The sequence below is a fragment of the Orycteropus afer genome, unplaced genomic scaffold (genome assembly GCF_000298275.1).
Source record: "Orycteropus afer afer isolate SDZICR_OR568_19922 unplaced genomic scaffold, OryAfe1.0 scaffold00179, whole genome shotgun sequence".
Taxonomy (NCBI): domain Eukaryota; kingdom Metazoa; phylum Chordata; class Mammalia; order Tubulidentata; family Orycteropodidae; genus Orycteropus; species Orycteropus afer.
The window spans coordinates 257,368-277,800 of record NW_006921766.1 but is presented as its reverse complement, the minus strand read 5'-3'; the positions used below and the strand labels follow the sequence as shown (position 1 = coordinate 277,800).

The window sequence follows — 20,433 nt, the reverse complement described above, 5'->3', positions numbered from 1 at the left end:
TTCATGTATTGGCTGACCACCTGAATATCCTCCTTGGTGAAGTGTCTATTCATGTCGTCTGCCCATTTTTCAGTTGGATTGTTAATTCCTTTGGTGTTGAGGCGTTGGAGTTTTCCATCAGTCTTAGAGATAAGTCCCTTGCCAGATATGTAATTATCAGCAAATATGAATTTGTTGCTGTCATTTTTGTCAGTGCTTTTTCATTGTGTCAATTTCCTTGTTCCATATAATTTTCTATGCTGAGCTCGTTTTGTTTATGAATCATGTTATCATTTCTTTCATTGCTATTGTTTTAGTATTTGCTGAATATTTGTGCTGGTCCTCTTTTTAATTTTCATGTGAACGTTTATCATTTTTCTTTGAGGTTACCCTGTGATTTATAGTTTTCTTCCTAAGTTTAGAACAGTCCATTCTATCTTGTAGTCGTCTTGACTTCCCTACCATCTAGAAGTTCTGTAATGACACAGATTTTTATCCCTCTTTTTGGTTTGTGGTTGTCCTCATTTGTCGGTTGATTGGTGTCTCTGATTTCCTATTTACAATCTTGTAGGCTTATATACTTTGCATATTTCCATAGCTGTGTTGGTTTCTGGGTTATGTCATCATGTGTGTTAATGGTCAGTTGTTGTTGGCTGTTGTTGCTTCTCTGTCCAAAGAGCTCCCTTTAGCATCTCTTGTAAGGTTGGTCTGGTTTTAACAAATTCCCTTAATTTCTGCTTATCTGAAAATGTCCTAATTTTACCATCATATTTGAGGGACAATTTTGCTGGGTACATAATTCTTGGTTGGAAATTTTTCTCTTTCATTGTGCTATATATACCATCCCATTGTCTTCTCGCCTGCATGGTTTCTGTCGAGAAATCCAAGCTTAGTCTTATTGGTTGTCCCTTGTAGGTAACTTTTTGTATTTCCCATGCTGCTCTCATGATTCCTTTTTTGTCTTTGGTTTTGGTGAGTTTGATGATGATATATCTTCGTGTTTTTCTTTGGAGAATCTATCCTGTTTGGTGTTCGTTGGACTTCCTGAATGGATGTATTCTCATCTTTCATCATATCAGGGAAGAGCTCCTCCAACAAATCTTGGATAATTTTCTCAGTAGTTTCATTTTTCTCTTCCTGTTCTGGAATTCCAATGACACGTAGGTTATTCCTTTTGATGGTATCCCACATGAAACTTAGGCTTTCTTCATTTTGTTTTGATCTTTTTTCTGATTGATCCCTTTCCAAAGAAATATTCAGGTATTTGTCTTCAATCTCATTAATTCTGTCTTCCATTGCATCAATTTTACTCCTTTGCCTTTTCAATGTGTTATCTATTTCTGACAATTTAGTATTAATCTTCTGGATTTCTATCTGTAGATTTAGAATCATTTCTAATTTTTCATTGATTTTTTTCATTTTGTTCTTGTATTTTCTTCCAAAATTCTTCTAGGGTTTTGTTTGTATTTTCCTTGGTCTCAATCCTTTGAAGATACCTAAATATAATTCTTTTGAATTCCTTATCAGGGAGTTCTAATGCTATGTCTTCCACAGGGATGTGTTTTGGGTTTGTATCCTGGTCCCTTGTTTCTCCTGCTTTACCTTGCTTCTTTGTGTGGACTGTGATGCTCTGTTGTCTTCAAGGCATTGTGATGTTTTTGTGTTTATATTTAATTGGTATATGTTGGAGTGACTTGCCCACAATTTTCATTTTCTTTGCTTTGTTTGTATGTTATCTATACAGGCAGCATACTATGCTGTGCTCCTCTATTCACTAGTTGACAGCATTTATACACTCACCACCTGTCTCCTTTCCTTTGTTGGCCTCTCATATGTCCTTGCCAACCCTGGCAAACAGAGCCTATTCTTAGGTCTCTGGAATCCGAATGAGAATGCTATCCCTTTAAAATCCAAAGTGGTTGCCACTTGTAAACATTCAAAATGGCTGCACCCTTGGTCACTTTAAATATCCAAAATGGCTGCTGCTTTAAACAATCAAAATGGCTGTGCCCTCAGGACAGCAGAAAGTCCACAGCTCAGGTTGTTTCCCTCCTTGTTGTTTTCCTTCCTAGTCATAGGCCACCAGAGCAGTTGTCCCTGCAGCCCTTGGTGACCAGGACTGATCCTCAGGTCAATTCTCAGATCCCATCACCACTTGGAAATATTCAGGCTGTTGGTCTCGTCAGAGTAGCTGACAGTCCGCAGCTCCAACTGCCTCTGTTACTCACTGTTTTCGTTCAGGTTTTTCCACTAGTTGGTGCCTAATCCACTTCTGTATAGTTCCTTTCAAAGCTCAGGGCTCCAGGATTATCTTCTGTGTCTCTGTCAATTGGCTTTTCTTTTCTTTGTTGAAGAGGGTCTGTGTCGCTTGTCTGCCTATTCCTCCATCTTACTGGAAGTCCCCAAAAAATAGTTCTTAAAATGGTAAATAAAATAAAAAACAAAAAGATGCTAACTAATGTCATGATTAAGCAAGAAGAAAAGAAGTAAAGCAAAACTCACTGCATTGAGTCCATTCTGTCTCATAGAGACCACTATTGGGTTTCTGAGGCAGTAAATCTTTATAGAAGTAGATCACCTCATCTTCCATCAAGGAGTGGCATAACGTACTACACAAAAACACTTTTCTACATCCTACTTTAGTAAGTAACAACTGGGGTCTTAAAAGCTGGCAAGTAGCTATCTAGATGCAACAATGAGTCTCTCCTTATCTACAGCAAAGAAGGATGAAGAAAACCAAAGATCCATGTAAACAACTAGTCCAAGGGACTAGAGTACCATGCAAACCTCAGCCTGTATGACCATGAGACCAGAAGAACTAGGTAGTGCCAGACTATTACTGTCAATCACTTAGAATGGAATCAGTGCAGGAGATCCTGGATAGAGAGAGAAAACAATATGGAACAAAACTCAAAATCATTTAAAAAAAAAAAAAGACCTATGTTTTAGTCAGATAGAGCCTGGTAAGACCCCAAGACTATGGCCCCTGGTTACCCTTCAGGGCTGGACTTGAACTCACTACCCTGGCTTCCAGCCAAACAACACATAGCCATGTAGGGTGAATGTTTACACCAGGTAGATACACTCCTTAGAAATATCAATCATGGGACAACAGAAGGGCAGTATTTGCACAGGGAGATGGTGCAGGGAGCAGGAATGCATAGGAAGGAAGGACACAGGGAACAGGTAACTACAGGGAGGAAGGAAGAAGAGAGCTGTTACACTGTGGGCAGTTGCAGTCAATGTCATGAATCAAATTGTCTATGAACTGGTATATGGAACGTGAATTTGCTTTTCACACAAATCACACACACAATACACATAAATGCTTTTTCAAAGATGACAATCATTAAACTGACAAAAAAAATCTGCATTCAGTGTGTCTGATCTTTTGAAAGTAGATTGCCAAGTCTTTCTTCTGAGGCACTTTTGGATGGACTCCACTGCCAGCCTTTTGTTAGTAACCAAGTACTTAATCATTTGTGCCACTCAGGGACTCCCAGAGACCATTATTTAGTGCAAAATAACTAAGGACACAAGGTGTCCTGAATAAGAACCAGTAGAAATTGAAAAAACAAATGAAATGAAAGCATAGAGACTTCAAGTATTAGAATTGTCACACACACGTATGAACACTTATACATGATTACTTCAAGAAAGTAAAGATTGGTTTTAAAACATTTTCAAAGAATAAGAACCTCTACAAAGTGACCTAGCAGATTGGAACAAATGATACAAACAGAACTATTGGAAATGAAAAATAAAGTAACTAAAATTAAACTGAGGGTTTAGCTAAAACAGTAGAGAGAATTGGTGAACTGAAAGGTCAGAGGAAATTAGGCCGAATAAAGCACAACGAGACAAGAAATCAAAGCCATGATAGGCTAGAGTGAAGGTTAACATGTATTCCATGAGACATCCAGAAGCAGACGAAAGAGAACCTGCTGGCAATAGTGAACAGGATGAAGGACTAGGCAATGTTTGGCTCTGTCGTGCACAAGGTCACCTGGAGTCAGCTCCAGGGTAGCTCACAACAAATATAAAAAAACTCACTGCCGTCGAGTCAGATCCAACTCATAGTGACCCCTCTTCGTGTTTCTGAGGTGGTATCGCTAGGGAAGTACATTGGTCAACCTTCCTTCCAAGGAGTGGCTGGTGGGTTTGAACTGCCAGACTTCTGGTTAGCAGTCAAGTGCCTTAGGTACTATGCCATCAGAGCTTCCCCAACAAAATATGTACAGTTTGAAAGTGCCTTGGGGCCACATGAGTGGCTCTCTCCCCTAGAAACAGTAGGTCTCTGGAACCCATGACAGGCCTCCAACACGGCCTACAGAGGGATACAGCCTGGGAACCAGGAGGGCAAAGACCACAGCCTGGTGGGAAGGGGTTACCAAGGGGACAAAAGATGGAGAAGGGGCCTGGGCAATCAAAAAAAGCCTTCATACCCCAATATGTTTTAATCAGTTCATCAATTTTGAAAGTCCAGCCAAGCTCAATTAGACCTATGTGCAGAGGATTCAGCTGAGAGGGAGGAGGCAGAATGGGGATGGGAGAAGTCAGGAGACAGGGGGCCTGGGCTGGGTGGAGGGTGGAAAAAGAGAGGGGGCAGAGGGAGAGAAGAAAGTGGTGAGGAAGGTGGGGCGGATCAAGAGTGAGAGTGGATCAGGTGTCCCAAGTCTGGGCCGGTAGATGCAAGCATTCACACAGAATGGCAGCTTGGTTTCAGGCCTGGGCAAGTCCTGAGAACCAGGCACAGGATGGTGCCATGCTTGAGATCTCCATGTCTTGGGGAGCCATGATTTCTCACCCTGGAGATCTGAGCAGCACTAGGGCCCAGAGAGACCCTCTCCTGCAAGATATTTGTTCCTTCTGACTTATGGTCTTGTCATTATTATGTCACCAAGCAGTTTGTCTGTGTTGTGACTGTGGGTCATTTGAAGTTTACTACCTCCAGCATTGACAAAAATACCCCTTCCGACTAGGGACCACCAGTGTCCTAGGCAGAGCCCCATCCCCTCGGGATCAGGGCCAACCCCCTCTCTCCGTGCCTGCCTGTCAGTGGGAAGGTTTTTCCTTGAAATTCCCAAGAAGTTGACCTTGACAATGAGATAGAACTGGTCATCCCTGCCAGATGACTATGCCCCCTGTAAGAAGCTCAGGGTCCCAAAACAGCCCCAGTCTCAAAGTTGCATTCATGCCCCACCACATGATTTTCCAGATATGCACAGGAGGCCTTCTGAGAGGGAGAGACAATGCCTTTATTTGCTGGCGGACAGGTCACTCATGTGGAACACTGAGCCAGGATTGAGAAGAGGTCACTGAATGAATGACAGAAGGAGAGGGAATCCACCTAGGAGCCTAAGGACTCAGCACAGCCAGTTGGAGGGTAGAGTCATTCTGGGGGCAAGAGGAGACTCCAGATTGGGCTCTGGCTCCAAAGGTGTCAGGAGAAAGCCAGAGTGGCTCTGGAGGGTTGGTGCCCATTCAGCAGCAGGAATTCTGGCCTGAGGAAGAGCCACAGCAGGCAGGCTTGCACAAAGGGCGGCAGAGCAGGGACACACTAGAGGAGGCAGGGGCACAGCAGGAGGAGGAGGACACACAGCAGGCAGGCTTGCACACAGGTTGGCAGATGAGGGACACACAAGAGGAGGGTTTACAGCAGGAGGTTGTACAGGTAGAGGGCTGGCAGCATGAGGGGGCTGGGCAGGGGCTAGGCCCACAGCAGACAGGCACACAGCAGACAGGCTTGCAGCAGACGGGCTCACAGCAGATGGGCTTACAGCAGATAGGCTTACAGCAGACAGGCTCACAGCAGACAGGCTTGCAGCATACAGGCTTACAGCAGACAGGCGTACAGCAGATGGGCTTGCAACAGACAGGCACACAGCAGGCCTGCTGGCAGGGGGAGAGTGTGCAGCATGCAGGCTGGCAGCTAGACTGCTGGCAGCAGGAAGGCTCACAGGAGCTAGTGCAGACTGATTGGCAGGAGCTGGACCCACAGGTTGCCTGGCAGCAGGGGCTGGACACACAGCTCAGGGGGGTGCAGATGAGGGTCTGGCAGGAGGCTGGGGCACAGCAGGTGGGGGCACAGCAGGTGGACTGGCAGCAGGTGGGGGCACAGCAGGGTGGCTCGCAGCAGCTCTCTGGGCAGTTGTCCACCTCCCAGGAGGAGTCGGTGCAAGACTCACAGGACCCAGGCAGGCAGAAACGGCTGCCATAGCTTACATCATTAGAGCAGACAGACATGTTGGAAGCAGCCATGGTGTGGGTGGGGTGGAAGAGGTGAAGTTGTAGAGGAGGAGGGTGTGAGTGAGTGAGTGAGTGAGTGAAGAGCTCTCGGTCTCCAGGGTTTTTATATCCCTCTGTGTTGTGTGTTGTCTCAACAGAGGCCTCAAAACTTCCCTTCCTGGTTGGTGTCACAGCAGCAGCTGCCATTGTTTTCATGGTACATGTTCCTTGTTTTGACACTACTGGCTTTGAGACTCCTGTGTGACCTGTGTTGGTTCCCAGAGGAAACCAACAGAAATGCTTCAAGTACATCAAAATACCTGCAAGACCCCAGCACAGAAGCCATCAGTCAATTTTTAAAGGGAAGCCCTTTGCGGTTTCCTGTAGGGTTTGCTCATTTTCTTGGTGGATTGAGTATGGGAATGGGAGACACAGTCATAGATCCTTCTGAGCATGCTCACCTGGTCTTGTACCAGACCTGCTCTGTGGGTGATGTCACTGATTCTCCATGAATCTGGAGGATCTTTTTCTGACCAGTGAGTCGTGGGCAGATGTGTGGGAACCATGTCTTCCTAGGTGCAGAGATAAGTGCAGGTGGGATCCAGACCCAGCACAGTAGGGATGCCTTGAGGTACAAATGGCTTCTGCTATGTTGGAACTTCAATTTTTATACAAACAGCATGTATGAATGCTCACACCTTCCTCTGTCCTCAAATATCAGACAACACTTGCAACAGTCCTTGTGTGCCACTGAGAATAAAGTCTCCTTCCTCAGTTCCCCCTTGTCTCCTACAGGTCAGGACATCATTGGGAGGTGGTAGCCATGAACCCAGCCTTCTGTGTCATCTCCTGGAATGGTTGAAGTAAATGCACAAACCTCAGGTCTGGCTGTACATGGGGCTGTGCATATCTCACACCCTGTGTAAAATGACCCACAATCTACAGTCAGCAATACAACTGCAACCGAATAAACACACAGTGCTTGGTCGTGGGGTCCCTCATCCTTTCCTGTAGCCAGTGTTTTCAGCTGAGGCTCAGAAACAGAGGACCCTCAGCAAACTTCCACTAGTCAAGTCTGCAAGTCAGCGAGCCCCAGATTCCCTAAGGGCATATATGGTTCTGAGGCCTGTAGGCTGAGGTCTAACTGTGCTCTCATGAGGCGGGAGTTCCACTCTGCTTGCAGGCTTCATAATACAGGCAGCCCTGGTGACCCCACTTCCAGAGCCCTCTCAACCTTGGTCAGGGTAGGGAGAAGGACCAGACTGTGGAGCTATTCTGACTAGAGCTGCGGCCGGCTTTCAGGCCTCAAGGGAAGGTCTTCTGAAATGACCCATGGGTCACATGACATCAGGAAGTGTAGAAACTGAATCCTCTGCCAACTATTGTCTCCTCCCATCTTGTTTTCCAGGCCTGGGCACTCCCCTGAGGCCAACTGAGGAGATCACACAGCTCTGGGCTTTGCTGATATTCTTCCTCTCCATTACCCCACCCAACTCAGATCTGAGCCTACCATTTCTCTCCCTTTTCTCTCTCTTGAGTATTCCCTTCCTGCCACCTCGTATGACCACTCCTCCTCTCCATCTGTGGACATGGGAGCCCTCCAAGGTAGTGACCAAGCCTCATCTACCTTCAATTCCTCCTGCCTACACATGAGGTGCTCAGGACTAGCTTCCAGAGTGAACACAGCTCTGATGAGGGAGATTTTCTTCCTTCATCATTAACTTTATCTATGGACAGAAGGATGACTCCTGACACTGTGGTTGTAGGGCTCAGGCCATTGATGAGGGTGTGTGGTCCTCAGAACTGGCCCCAAGATAGGAAGGATTGTGCTTGGATGTTGGGGCTAACAATAAACTTGCAAACGTGGTTATAGTTCAGTGTCACATTTATTATTCTAGAATCAAGAAAAAGGCATTCCTGTTTCTATTTCTCTGAGTTATCTTAAAGGATTTGTAGAATTTTATACCTCAAGAAAACTGGAAATTATTTGAAGTCTAATATAAGAAAAAGAAAAGCATATCTGTTGATGAGTATAATGTAGCCACTCTAAACTGTAACATAACCACTGAAAAATGTTCATATTCTAGACCACAAATTAGATCATAAAACAAGCCTTAATACATTTAAAAAAATTGAAATACTGCAAAGCATCTTCTCAGATCACAATACTATAAAATTATAAATCAGCAATAGGAAGATTAAAAATAAGAGCAAACACATGGAAACTGAACATTTTCCTTAATAATGACTGGCTATATAGAAGAAATAAAAAATGAAATTAAAAAATTCCTTGAATCAAATGAGAATGAAAACACAACATACAAAAATGTTTGGCATATAGCAAAATCAGTCAGAGGTTAATTTATAGCAATAAAGGCACAAATCAAAAAAGAAGAAGGAGCCAAAATCAACACCTTAAATAAACATCTCTAGCAATTAGAAAAAGAACAGCAAGTAAAGCCTACAGTCACCAGAAGAGGGAAATAATAAAGATTTGAGTGGAACTCAATGAAACAGAAAATAGAAAGACAATAGAAAAAATGAACAACACTAGAAGTTGTTTTTTGAAAAGATTAATAAAATTGACAAACCACTGGTAAATTTAACAAAAGGAAAGTGGGAGAGAATACAAATAACACGAATAAGAAATGAGTTGGGGGACATCACAACAGAACCAACTGAAATGAAAAAGATACTATCAGTATTCTACAAAGAACTGTACTACAACAAATTTGAAAACCTAGAAGAAATGGACAGATAGCTAGAAACACACTACTAATCTAAATTAACACAGACTGACATGGAAAAGTTGAACAGACTCATAACAAAAGAAGAACCTGAACAGGTCATAAAAAAATTACCAACAAAAAAATGTCCTGGCCTAGACGGTTTCACCAGAGAATTCTACCGAACGTTCAGAGAAGAACTGCCACCAATCCTACTCAAACTATTCCAGAACATAGAAAATGATGGAATCCTCCTAAATTAATTTGACAAAGCAAGCATAACCTTGATACCAAAACCAGGCAAAGATATCATTCTAAAGGAAAACTACACTACCAGAGCTCCTGACAGACAGATAGACCAATGAAATAGTGAGAGCCAGGACAAGAACAGGTACATGAACACCCATGTTCATCGCATCACTATTTACAATAGCAAAAAGATGGAAACAACCTAGGTGCCCATCAACTGAAGAATGGATAAGCAAACTATGGTACACACACACAGTGAAATACTATGTGACCCTAAAGAATAACGTGGAATCTGCAAAACACTACATACCATGGATGACCTTGGAGGACATTATGCTGAGAGAAGTAAGTCAATCACAGAGGACAAATATTGGATTAGTTCATTACTGTAAAGGTCAACAAAGGTTTCAATATGGAAGGAAAATTTCTTTGTTGGTTACCAGGCATAGGAGGGGAAGGAAGGGAACACTGTAAGATAAGTGGAGACAAGTATTGATGTGGGTGAAGGGAAGGGCAATGTACCAAATGTGAGTGATCAACATGGTGACATTGAGGAAGAGGAAGACATAGACAGGTGCATGGGAGGTACAGACAACAAAGATGAACCATTTTAATCATACAGAACTGTGTTTTCAGTGATGGCAAACCTTGATATACGGGTGGATAGATGGGTGGACAGGCTGAACGATTAGGGTTGGCAATGTTTCTACAAGTGTATTTGTATGTTCTGTAAGAATTCCCAGGTATATAGTGGAACTGACAAGAGATAAGTTTGTAGTCACTTCTTGGCCGTGGCCAGCTACATGGAGGGATCCAATAGGACCTGTGGGCTCAGTTCCATGGTTACAAGAGACATCAAGCTCAATTGGCATAACATACTACACAAAAACATTGTTCCACATCCTACTTTGATGAGTAGTCACTGGGATCTTAAATGCTTGCAAGCAGCCATCTGGACCTCCTGGTCCAGAGCAAAGAAGAACAATAGAAATCCTAGATGCAGGGAAACAATTGGTCCAGGAAACTGGTACACTGTGTGATTGTCAACCTAAATGACTATGAGACCAGAAGAACTAAATGGTGCCCAGCTACCACAGTCAACCACTTGGAGGGGGATCGCTGTTGGAGATCCCAGATAGAATGGGAGAACAATGTGGAACAACACTCAAAATCAAACAAACAAACAAAAATGGACCAAGTTTGCTGGTCTGATAGAGCCTGGTGGAACCCTTGAGACTATGGCCTCTAGCTGCCCTACAGGTCTGAAACTGAACCCACTCCTCTGGCTTCCAGACAAATAAAAGCCACACATATGAGCTGAACATTTCCATTAGGTAGATACACTCCTTGGAGAGATCAATCATGGGAGAATAGAAGGACTGTGTATACACAGGGAGATAGCTTGGAGGCCAGGGAGGAGGTGACTATGGGGAGGTGATGGGAAGTGAGCTGTTGCATTGTGGGAAATTGCAGTCAGTGTCACTACACAAGGTGTATATGAACTGCTGTATGAAAAATGAATTTGCTCTGTAAATATTCACCCAAATCACACACACACACACACACAATATTCACATTAGACTCCAAGTGGGAAACAAGCCACAGAATGCTAGATATTGTGTAACTATATCTGTGTATAACAAATCCACCAGCAAAACCTCAATGGAAAAATGACTGCCTGTAATTAAACAAAAAAGGTAAAAGTATGAGGGGTGTCTCTAAATGGGAAGAACTGATGATTTTTAATTCCTTTAACATTTCTCTATACTCTGAATTTCCTTTGCTGTATTACATATATGCTCAAACAAACAAGCAAACCAAAATAAACAGCTGTATGTTTTCAAAGCAAAGGAGTTCTGGTGGTCCAGTGCCTAAGGCATTTGACTACTAACCAGAGGCTGGTGGTGCAAACCCACCAGCCACTCCATGGAAGGAAGATTGCACAACTACTTCCATAAAGATTCACCACCTCCTTAACCCAATGGGGTTCACTCTGAGTCAGAATCAACTCAGTGGCAGTGGGTGGGTTTTGAAACCCAGAGTTTTTGACCATGGCTCATTGCTTTCCTTAAATTGCATCCTATTGAAACAATGTTTCTTATAACAAAAGTCAGAGGCAATCTTCTTGAATTTTGTACATGGCATTTACACAGTTATTTCTCTCTTTGTAGAACTGTAAATGCACATATCCATCTACTGGCCTGCTTGTTTGGATGCTGGTAGGAATAATGAGGTCCTCTTGGAAAACTGCTGTGATGAAGGACCTTGTAGATCATCATTGAAAAATACAAAGACTGAAGTTCTGCATCTGACCAACTGTCCTACTAAGAACAGCTGGCAAGTACAGATGGAATTGAAAAGTTTCTATCTGGGAGCATCGGAAAGGGATCCTGGCAACAAGCACCAGGTTGTGGAGGGATCCTAGAAGAAAGAGAAGTTCCCGGAGATGATCCTTGCACTCTGAACTGATGAATGATGCTTTGCCAATTCCTATCTGCCCAAGCAGAAAGATTAGACATGGGAAGTGGTACTCACACAGGGTTGAAAAGATAAAAATTTGGGTTCAAGATCACCAAAGAGGAATAGACTATTAAACACTCCAGAATTATAGTTCATGTTAATTATTATTATTAATTCCTAAGGCTACACTCTAGGGATATAAGTGAACTGGGAAGAGATCTGCCCTCACAAACACCATACCATAACTTTGCACAAACTCAATCCCTATGACACTCAGGCATTATGCTCTATTTGTGACTGCATGAGAGGAAGGAAATGTAACCCATCTCTGGAGGAAGGGTACATCAATCTGAGGCTCCTCTGTACTTCTGCAGCCTGCATACAATGTTCAACATTCAATAAAAATCGCTGAGCATGACAGAAATACAAAGAAAAAGGAAACAACAGAAGCACATTTTAGGAAGTCCACATTTTGGAGTTGTCCATATAATGGAGTAATTGGGTCCAAATACTGGACTTATGTTCAAGGCGATAGCAGAGAAGAAGAAGAATGTAACCTGGGAAGTGGAATTTATTTTTCAAAGAATAAAATGGAAATTATAGAACTGAGAAATATGATCACTGAAATTAAGATTTCAGTAGTTGGGTTTGATGGTAGAGTAGATGGAACAAGAGAAGAGAGCATTAGTGGGCTGGAGGAAGTCAAGAGGGAACATAAGGATTGAACCACATTCAACAGAGAAAATCAGCTGAAAGAATCATGATTCTGGAAGAAGAGTTTTCCCTTCTTCATCAAACATTCTGAGATAAAAGTATAAATTGGTTTGTATTCATTTAAGAAGGATTTATTGCACACCTATTGTTATGGGCTGAGTGGAGTCCTTGAAAAACATAAATTGAAATCCTAATCTCTATGCCTGTGAACATGACCCAGTTTGAAAATAGGGTTTATAACATATTAGTTAGCATAAGCTCAAACTGGAGAAATGTGCACCTAATCTCATCTGCATGGTGTCCTGAAAGGCAAGGAGAACACATACAGAGCCACATACAGGGGAAAGTTGGCCAGGTGGTGATGGAGGCAGAGACTGGGGTGATGCAGCCACAGACAACAAACACCTGGAGCCTCTAGAAGTTGAAAAAGTTAGGAAAGATTCTCCACAAAGCCTTTAGAGAGACGGTGGCCCCACTGACACCCTGGAATTGGACAAAATCTAGCTAAAGCTAATAGAAGAAATGATGAAGTAAAAGAGCTGAATAGATTTCAGAAAGTTGCTTGAGAGGACCAAGTAAAGTTTTATAATGAAATGTACAGAGACCTGGTGTTAACAAATCAAAGGGGAAGAGCATGCTCAGCATTTCTCAAGCTGTAAGAACTAAAGAAAAATTTCAAGCTTCAAGATGCAATATTGAAGGTGTCTATGGATAAAAGATTGAATGATGCAGGAAAAATCAAAAGAAGATGCAAGGAATACACAGAAACACTGTACCAGAAACAATTGGTTGACACTCAACCATTTCAGGCAGTCGTATATAAGCAAGGAACAATGGTATTACTGTGTGAGCCCATTACTGTAAAAAAAACAAAGAAGCATTTGCTTGAGAACAGGAACTCATTTTGTAGATTACTGTGGTGGGGAGGGAAGGAGAGGGATTAATTTTAAGCTAGTTGGGGGCCACAAGCTGAAGTGGGTAAAGGGAGGGATGGAATAGAAAGAGTCTGTGACCACCATGATAGTATAAGGAAAAGGGAGGATACCGAAATGTGCACATAAGATACAAATGACAGATGCTAATACCAACCAGTATATCCACAATACTGCATTACCATTAACACCAAACACCAGGCTACAGATAAACACATAAACATCTGAGAAGATCAGATGGAGGTCAGTGAACAGGAGTATATTCTAGGCTAAGGATAGATTCCTCAGAGGCTAATCTTGCTAAGGATAGATTCAGCAGAGGCTAATCTTGCTAAGGATAGATTCAGCAGAAGCTAATCTTGCACAGCTACCAGTGATACAAAATACTCGCAAACCTTACAGAAACAACAGAAGATGGACATAGAATAATCCCTCACAGACAGCCAGACACTCTGGGAGAGAGATCCAATGGTTCTAGTGACTCAGAACCATAGTATTGGGGGACACCAGACTCAATCCGCACAACAAATATGTAAAAGTCTTGTTTCCCATTCTACATTGGTGAGTAGTGAGTGAGGTCTTAAAACCTTTCAAGCAGCCATGTAAGATGCAGTTAATAGTCTCCTATCGTCAGAAGCGAAAAAGAGAGCCAAAAGCAAGGACATTTGGAAGCAATCAGCCTGAGGACACGATGGCCCTAGAGACCGGAAAAACTAGATGGTGCCTGGCTACCACTGCCAACCACTCAGGAAAGGATCATATGTGAAGAACCTGGATAGAGTGGGAGGAAAAATGTGGAACAAAATCCAGAAACTCAATAATGACCAGAATTACTGGTCACATGGAGTCTGGTGAAACCCCTACTACTATACACTCTGGGCCTGGAATAAAACTTACTCCTGGGGCTGGCTTCAGCTCAATAGTAAACAAGATGTATACACAGACCACTCAGCCCAGTGTGATGTACCCACATACCCTATGGAAATGCAGCCCTGAGAGCAATCAACCACAGGGCACCAGATGGGCAACATTTGCATGGAGGAAATGCAGGACACACAGGAGTGCATAACTATGAGGGGCACGGAGGGAGGTAGTTACTGAGCAGGGAGGGGAGGAGATTGGGTTAGGGTTGGGGATGGTAAGTGGGGAGTGAAACTAAGTGTACACATAATGTTGAATGTAAAACAAACTCTGCTCTTAAACTTGCGCCTGAAGCAGAATAAATAAATACAACAAAATAAAAATAAAGACTAATTGAATGTCTGGAGGAAAAAAAATGGCATTGAAGGAAGGAGTTCAAGCTGTCCCCAAGGATTTGGGGAAAACAAGGCTCCAGGAATTGAGGGAACAACCATTGTGATGTTTTATCACACAGATGCAGTGCTGGAGGAACTCGCTGATTTTGCCAAGAAATTTGGAAGACCGTACATGGTCAGTTTTTCATTCTGTTGAACATGATGAGTTGAAACTGACTTGATGGCACCTAACAACAACAACAACAAGACTGTCCTTGAGACACCACTTAGGTTTGCATGTGGGAGGGCTGGAGAAAAGAATGGGTTCAGATTTGAGGTAAAATTTTTAATTGGTTAGTTTTGGGCTGTAGATTATGTTGCACTCTGAAATATTGTAGCTTCATGATATGTTTTAATACTAAATAGCTCAAGTCCTGCATCATCAGTATTTCTTTTTAAAGTCTCAACTATTCTTGCTTATTGTCTTTGCTATTATCTGCCCCATTCTCCTTCACCACTAGAAGGTAAACTCCATGTGAGCAGGGAACTTGTCTCATTCAATATTCAATCTCTGAATACCTAAAATAATGCGTGGCATAAAAAGACCTGTAACAAAAACTAGTCAAAAAATGATTTTTTCCCACAAAAGTTATTGAATAATAATTTCGAGTTCTGAAAATGGTTGCATTGTGCCAACAATTTCTTATTACACATAAAATGTTATGAAGTTCTGCTTCCATGAGTGGCAGAAAAGTTTGTATCAGACTAGCCCTTTAGCTGAGAAAAAATAGGAGACCTGGGTTTAAAAAATATCCCTGTCAATATGCTGCTGCAACCATTTTTGAATTATATTCAGCAGAATTTTACTTGTGTGTGATAATAATTTATTGATCGATAATTTCTGCATTCAGTTGTATCATATTTCCATAGGCAGTCCGTAAAGATTACTTCAAGGAAACTCTATCAAGTAGTTCTACTTTTTAAAAATGAGGTCACCATGAGTAGGCAGCCAATTTGACAGTAGCTAACTACAATAAAGGAGCTGTGGTAGTTCAGTGCCTAGGGAATTTGACTGCTATCCAAAAGGTTGGTGGTTCAAACGCACCAGCTGCTCTGTGGAAGGAAGATGGGGTAATCTACTTCTGTAAAGATTTACTGCCTCAGAAAACCAATAGGAGTTGTTATGAGTATTCATGGACTTGATGGCCATGAGTTTGTTTTTTTAATTTAACAGCAACAATGAGAAAAGCATTTTAAATTGATGAAAGACATCCACTCCTAAGTTAAAGAAGCATTAAATAATTCCAAATAAGAAAAGAAGTAAGGAAAACCAACTATGCACACTAGAGCTGAAATCCAAAGACAAAGACAGAATAGACACACTACAATCAAAAGAGAAACAGTAAGTTTGACAGATGATTTCTCAACAGAAATGGTGGAAACTGAAAGACAATGAAATGGTATCTTGTGCTGAAAGAAAATAAGAACAAAGGTAGAGTTCTACAACTGTGGAGGAAGATCCTCCAAAATGGGAGCAGGATAATGACATACCAATGCAAGTAAAACACTGAGAGAGTGTGTCACTAGCTGGAGCTACACTAAAGAAAATATTAAAAGCAGCTTTACAGCAGGAACAAAATTATCATGATCAAACAAAGACATTGATAAACAAATGAAGTGTGATACAAGAAGGCTATAGATACATAAATGTCAATGAATATTGACAGTATAAAATATCTTGTGAGTTTTAAAATTTTTATAGAAGTAAAATACATGGTGACAGTAGCACAAAAGTTAAGAAGGATCAACATAGACTTAAAATGTTCTAAGTACACTGGGAAATAGTGAAAAGTCTAATTTATAGTTAACTTAAAAATTCAGAAATTCATGTAATCTCCTCAAAAATAATTTAAAAATATGTAACTGACTAGGAAATAGATGAGAGAAAATAGAAGAACAAAAATCTCAAAACAGTCCAAAACTCCTAAGCAAGGAGAGAGAAGGAAATGGGCTTAAGTAGAAAACAAACTAAGATGGTAGGTATCAACTCAATGCTCTGCATCCTTGCCAGCCCTTGATACTGTCAGATCTGTTGTTAGTTTAGTCATTCTTCTAGGTGTGTCATGGTATGCTGGGGTTTTAATTTGCATTTCCCTGATGACTTGATGTTGAGCATCATATGCATTTCATGTGCTTCTTTGTCATCTGTATTTCTTCTCCAGTCCATTTATTATGTGGCAAAATACTAAATGCTGTGTCATTCCACCCATATGACATTTTGGAAAATGGCAAAACTACAGAGATTAAAAAAACAAAAAACAAAAAAACAGATCAGTCGTAGCCAGTGGCTGGGCATGGAATATGGATTGAGTACCAAGAAGCATGAAGGAACTTTCTGGAATGATGGAAACAGTCAATATCTTGAGTGTGGTGGTGCTACACAACTGTATATATTTGTCAAGACTCATAGATTTGACACAAAAGGAGTAAAAAACTGAATATCTTATATGCTCGAGAAGCTAATTTATAAATAAAAACCTTCCTACAAAGAAAATGCCAGGCACCAATACCTTCACCAGTGAATTCTCCTGAATAATTAGCAAGGAAATCATACCAATCTTAAACTTCTCCGTTTGTTTTATTAGGAAGGCACACTATTCAAGCCCTCAGAAGCTGGAGGCCTGAAGTGTTTCCTACTAGTGAGTACAACAGTGTTCTGTGTGATGCCCAGGAGGCTGTGTGGGCATGGACCGAGGGTATGGAGGCCTGGTGGGGAGGGGCCAGCAACAGCCTTCATAATGGCCACAGGCAGTGGGTGACAGAGAAATTGTTAGGTGATGAGAACATGCCTGTGTGGGAAGGAAGCCATCCACTCAAGACTGCAGTACAGAGGCCCTGATGGAGTCCCCAGTTTATCTCCTGTAGAGTTAATATTCTGATTGTCAAAGTTTGAAGCCTTCACAAGCTACTGGGTCTGCACTGGTACCTTTGGACTTGCAAAGTCAAAGCATGAAGATCTAATACGCAAAGAAGTTGAGGTCATTGATTTGTCCAGAGGAGGGCCAGATCATTGGAGGTGAAAAGGATGCCATAAGCAAGGAAAGAGCCTGGGTTTCTAGGATGATCACTGAAATCATAGTGTGAGTTTTCCCGGATTCCACATCTTCTAGCTCAGGGGCAAGACTAGCATGGAAGACTCAAGGTCTGGTCTAAATGGTAGGAGAGTAATTGAAGACAGGAGTGTGAGGCTACAAATTTACAGATGGGTCTAAGCCCAGCTAACTTTGGGAGGATACACTGGTGAGCAGCACGATGTCTGGGGTGAGATGGAGCCACAATAGGCTGGTCAGGGCACATGAGGCAGCAGAGCAAGAAGACCCAGGAGAAGGCTTGGGCACAGGAGGAGGAGGTGGGCACACAGCAGGCCAATTTGCACACGCTAAGAGAGTTCACAGCAGGAGGAGGCATAGGTAGAGTGCTAGAAGCACAGCCGATAGGCACACAGTGGACAGGCTTGCAGCAGACAGGCATGCAGTCAGTGAGTAGGTGTGCAGCAAGCAGGTGACAGGTAGCCTGCTGGCATCAAGAGGAAGCACTGGAGCTGGTGAAGACCAGTGGGCAAAGGATGCCTCCTAGCATCAAGAGTTGGACACACCAGCTCAAAGGAGTACAGATGAGGTGACCCCTGGGGGCCAGAACATAGTATGTGGGGGTGTAGCAGGTGGAGGCAGAGCAGGTACACAGACAGCAGGTGGGTATACAGCAGCTCTCTGGACAGTTATCCACCTGCCAGAAGGAGCTGGTGCAAGATTCACAGAAACCAGATTGGCAGACCCAGCTCCCATAGCTGAAGTCACTGGAGTAGATAGACATGGTGGAAGCAGTCATGGTGGGGTGGCAGCTGGCACATGGTGAGGTCATGGAGAAGTGTTTGAGTCCCTGAATGAATCAGGAGCTCTAGACTGCGGGGGCTTTTATATCTCTCAAGGTGTGTTTTACCTGAAGTAGGACCCCAGGAAGCTGTCTCTATCTTTGGTGTTTTGAGACAGGAGGACACTTATTAGGCCAGGTCTGTTGCTGAGTGATGTCCTGGCTCAGTTCATGAACCTTAGATTTCAGCAGGGGATGAGCTGCCACCCTGACCTGAATATGGCTATAGCAGTGACCACAGAGAGGGAGGGGCACCTCTGGGAAGCTGACCCTAAAGCCTTCTCCCTTAGGTATTGGGTGCTTCATGCCAATAATCACCAAGAGGATGTCCTCATATGCACCAAGTTCCTCTCTGCAGGACTTCAACCAGGATATGCTTGGCCTGTCTTGGGACTAGGAGAGAGATGGGGATGAGTGTCTTATTTCAGGGGAACATGATTTGAAGATGGACCTTCCTGGCAGCTCTGTAGTTCCATGACCCGAATGTGGTGCTGAGGTCAGGGAGGAGTCTGAGGACTGAGGGCAGGAAAAGAGATGCCTGAGAGGACCCCTCCCCTCTGCTGTCAGGAGGAGGCATAATGTTTCTATACGCCACCTTTCCCTGATCATCCCATTCATTAGGGAGACCAAAATTTGAACCAGTCTTAACAGCCAACAGTCTGTTGTCCTGCGGATGGCAGCCCTGGGTCAGGACATGGACATGAGAAGAGGGTTTAAGTTGGAGGAGGCAGGTGTAAAGCAAGCGTGTGTGATGAGGCTCAGACACTCACTGTTGGTAAAGCCAGTCAGTGCCATGGAAGTGAGCCAGGTAGATCAGGCTGTGACCCTGAGGCCATGCATACACCTGAGAGACCATATTCAGGAGCAGTTATGAGTGGTCACAAAGATGATCCTCTCTCTTAGAGCCTGTGCCCTCAACAAGGCCACCAAGAGTCACAGCTGAGAACTGCTATATTCATTATTAACATAATTTCAGCCTGGTCTCAGCCAGGGGTTGAAGTTACAAAAGTCCACCCAGCTGCTTGGTATAGGAAGATTGAGCCATGGCCAAGGGTAGGTCCAAGCAGTACCCAGGACAGAGATGTGGAAGGAAAAAGGTAGGAAGGAAGTGGGAGGAAGTGAAGAGGAAGGTAAGGAAAGTGAAGGAAACGAGAGGATGAAGGAAGCGCGGAGGAGGGAAGGGGAATGAGGAGGGTGAATAACTAAAAGCAGAACATATGTATTCAACACAATAAAAAAAAAAAAAGTAGACGGAAAAAAAGCCTTATCTTGGTCCATCGGTCAACTACATAAAACCAGTGGAAACAAGAAAAATAGAATACAAAGCTTGAATCAAAATGGCAGATTTAAGGTTAAAGTTGTCAGTTACGAAGTAAATGGAAAAGGTTAAACCTCTTATTAGATGAAAAGATAGTTTTCAAAATGCTAAATAAAATAAAAAACTAAAAGATGATAGATAACTAATGTCACAATTAAGCAAGAAAATAAAGAAGTAAAAAAAAAAAAAAGAAAAGCAAAACTCACTGCCATTGAGTCCATTCTGACTCATGTTGTTGTTGTTGTTAGGTGCCATCGAGCCGCTTCCAACTCATAGCGACCCCATGTACAGCAGAACGAAACACCGCCCAATCCCACGCCAGCTCCATGATCCCTGCTATACTTGAGCCCATCGTTGCAGCCACCATGTCAATCCATCTCGTTGAAGGCCTTCCCCTCTTTTGTTGATCCTTCACCTTACCAAGCATGACATCCTTCTCCAGGGAATGGTCCCCTCTGACAACATGACCAAACCAGGTGAAACGAAGTCGGGACATCCTTTCTTCCAAGGAGCATCTTGGCCGCACTTCCTCCAGGACAGATCTGTTAGTTCTTTTAGCAGTCTATAGTACCTTCAGCATTCTCTGCCAGCACCACAATTCAAAAGCATCAACTCTTCTTTGGTCTTCCTTATTCATTGTCCAGCTTTCACATGCATATGAG

General features: G+C 42.8%; 2 protein-coding genes across 2 annotated transcripts in view; both read right to left on the bottom strand.

Moving 5' to 3' along the window:
• TSPEAR (thrombospondin type laminin G domain and EAR repeats) overlaps nucleotides 1-20,433 on the bottom strand; it is a 311,553-nt gene that overhangs the window by 195,986 nt on the left and 95,134 nt on the right. The window lies entirely within an intron of this gene.
• On the bottom strand, nucleotides 5,464-6,240 carry LOC122150595 (keratin-associated protein 10-3-like). Its single transcript, XM_042781842.1, has 3 exons — nucleotides 6,205-6,240; nucleotides 5,559-6,162; nucleotides 5,464-5,483 (listed from the first exon to the last, which is right to left on the bottom strand). The coding sequence occupies exons 1-3, from the start codon at nucleotides 6,238-6,240 to the stop codon at nucleotides 5,464-5,466; spliced, it is 660 nt and encodes a 219-aa protein (XP_042637776.1).